This window comes from Tupaia chinensis, unplaced genomic scaffold (genome assembly GCF_000334495.1).
Source record: "Tupaia chinensis unplaced genomic scaffold, TupChi_1.0 Scaffold143548_1, whole genome shotgun sequence".
Classification (NCBI taxonomy): domain Eukaryota; kingdom Metazoa; phylum Chordata; class Mammalia; order Scandentia; family Tupaiidae; genus Tupaia; species Tupaia belangeri.
In genome coordinates, this window is record NW_006203392.1 from 1 (window position 1) to 2589 (window position 2589).

A 2589-nucleotide genomic window follows, 5' to 3' on the forward strand; every position below is an offset into this window, starting at 1 on the left:
GGGGACCAGCCTGTGGGAGGTGTCCAGGCTGGATGCTGGATGTCCAGACACCCGGTCACTCACCTGAAAAGCTGAGTCCCCGACAGCCGGTCCAGCCCCCACGTCTGCGGACGGCCTTGCCGATTTCTTCCTGAAGGACCTCACTCTGAGCGAGAGACCCGAGAGCCTCTTTCAGTCTGGCCCCGTCAGGTGCAGTTGCCAGACCGACCGCTCCCACCCCATTTCCTGTTAGAGGGCTAGAGGGACGCCGAGGCGGGAGAGGGCAGTCCAGTCTGGAGGCCCCAGAGTTGAGGGTGCAGCCTCCCTGCTCCCGGACACTGGGCTGCAGGGTGGTGACAGACTCTGAGCCCCACACAGACAGTACGTGTGCAGTCCTCTGCCCACCACGGGCCCTCTCCTCCTCCTGCTTCAAGCTCTTGACCCTCCACCAGGTGCCGACCAGCACACCCCGTCCCCGGGGCTCCCCCTCCCACCCCGGGGTCAGTGCTTACACGAGGAAGAGGACGCAGCAGGACAGGAAGAGCAGGGCTGTCACGCTAGCGCCTCCGATGGCCCCCAGCATCGCGCCCGCTCCAGGCTGGGCTTGCCCTGTGGACAGACGGGAGTCTTTCCATGGTTCTCCAAAATCCCCTGAGTTTTCTTCTCCCACCACCCCCTGGATCCCCTGAGGCCCTGGGCATTTACACTCCCGAGCCTTTCCCAGACACTAGGAACAGAGAGGGAGAGGGCAGGACCGGACAAGGAGTGAGTGAGGCTGCGGGTGCTGGCTGGCAGCCTGTCTGTATTTAGTATTTATTTATTTAGAGGTTATTCCCTTAGGGCGTGTGCGCTCACCAGAGAGAGAGACACAGTGAGAGGGAAAGTGAGAAGTCACCCCCCAGGGGGAATGGCCACACCACAATTCCTTCTCCTCCATTCTCCCAGGATCTTGGGGGCACACGTGCTCGGAGTCACTTGCAAGCCATCGGGCCTGGGACTCGAACCACAGTTGGCCATGTGGGAGTCCAGGAATGTTTCTGCTACGCCATCTGCCGGTCCCCAGCCTGTCTTTAAAATGCTGATATTTTGGGAACCAGCAGTTAGCGTAATGGCTATGTCGCTGGACTCCCACGCAGTCGACCGTGGTTCGCGTCCCGGACCCAGTGGCTTAAAAACCTCACGCCGGGCACATGTGCGTCCGTGCCTAAGATCCCGAGAGGAGAATGGAGGAGAAGGGATTGGGGCGTGACCATCCCCCCTGTGGGGTGATTTCTCGCTTTCTGTCTCTATGTCACTCTCTGTCTGTCTGGCGAGCGCATGCGCCCTACAGTGAAAAAAACTCTCAAAAAAAAAAATGCTGATATTTTGTTCATCATGGATTTATTCTGCATTCATTTTCCTTGTCTTTATGAGAGGGAAAGGGAGACAGGAAGTGGCATTTTTGATCAGACCTCCCTGTTGGTGACCCTCCTTCCTCAGACTCCCAATAGCTGGGACAGGGGCTCGCAGCTGAGCCCCGCGTGTGGAGGAGGAGCTCCGGGCCTTTCTAGCACCACCTCAGCCTGCGAGCCCCGCTGCCCCGCATTGCTTTGTTCGGTTCTGCTAAATCATCGCGTTGCAGTATCCCCTTCCTGACAGCTGCATTGCTGCTGGGTGCGTGCGCTTGGCTGGTTTCCCCGCTGTACCACCCTGACCCTGGCCCTGGCCCTGCACTGGAGGACCTGGTCTCCCCAGACACCCTGCCCAGGCCCCAGCCCCGCTCCTCCTAGACCCTCCCCACGCCCTGCTTCTCTCAGCAGCCCTCACCCCAGCCCTCACCCCTGGCCCGACAGCAAATCCCAGTGATGCTCTGGGTCTCAGGGCAACGCCAGGCCTCACGCTGAGCACAGCCAGAGCCCCCTCCCGCTGACACTCAGGAAGCTACTGGGTGGGCTGTGAGGTGGGTGCTGTCTCCTCCTCGGCCCCTCTCCCACCCACCCCTGCACTCACTCTGCAGGGAGAGGCTCAGGGAAAGGTGCTGGGAGCCCAGAGGGTGCTGTGCTCGGCAGGTGAACTCTCCCTCATCCCTGAGGTGCATCTGAGGCAGCTCCAGCAGCCCCGGGTTCGAGGGCTGGGAGGGGCACAGGGCCAGGCTCCCTCTGGCCCAGCTCAGCCTGGAAGGGGGGTTGCTGTCGGCCGCACAGACCAGGCGAAGAGGTTGGCCCTCCAGGACCGGGAGAGATGAGCCGTTCTCCAGGGGTGTGGGTGCTGCAGAGAGACAGAGGGTCAGAGCAGAGAGACAGAGAGACCGGACAAGGGACACAGAGACACACACAGCCCGAGTGCTGGAAACACTCGCTCTCAGTCTCAGGATCGTGAGCTTCCCACCGCGACGCAGGACAGCTGAGCGCACGTCCCAAATCAGACACGCCCAGCTCCCTGTCCAGCAGCCCGGCTCGCAGAGGCAGACACAGAGCTAGCCCAGATCCCCGCGGCGTCCCGTCGGGGGTCAATTAGAGCTAAGGGGTTTCCTTTGCAGACGATGCATCCAGAACCCAAATCGCCCACACAATGCACACGCAGGCAGATGACGGGACAAAGACAGTCTGTGTGACCACATACAGGGACAGT

At 61.1% G+C, this 2589-nt stretch overlaps 1 protein-coding gene across 1 annotated transcript; it reads right to left on the minus strand.

The window, feature by feature from the left end:
* Window positions 1-10: 10 nt before the first annotated feature.
* On the minus strand, window positions 11-2546 carry LOC102499867 (sialic acid-binding Ig-like lectin 7; the record flags this gene model as incomplete). The annotated part of the gene is made up of 3 exons (XM_006163899.2): window positions 1969-2546; window positions 492-588; window positions 11-145 (listed from the first exon to the last, which is right to left on the minus strand). Coding segments are annotated over exons 1-3 (320 nt in total), but the record flags the coding sequence as incomplete, so codon positions are not given.
* Window positions 2547-2589: the final 43 nt, after the last annotated feature.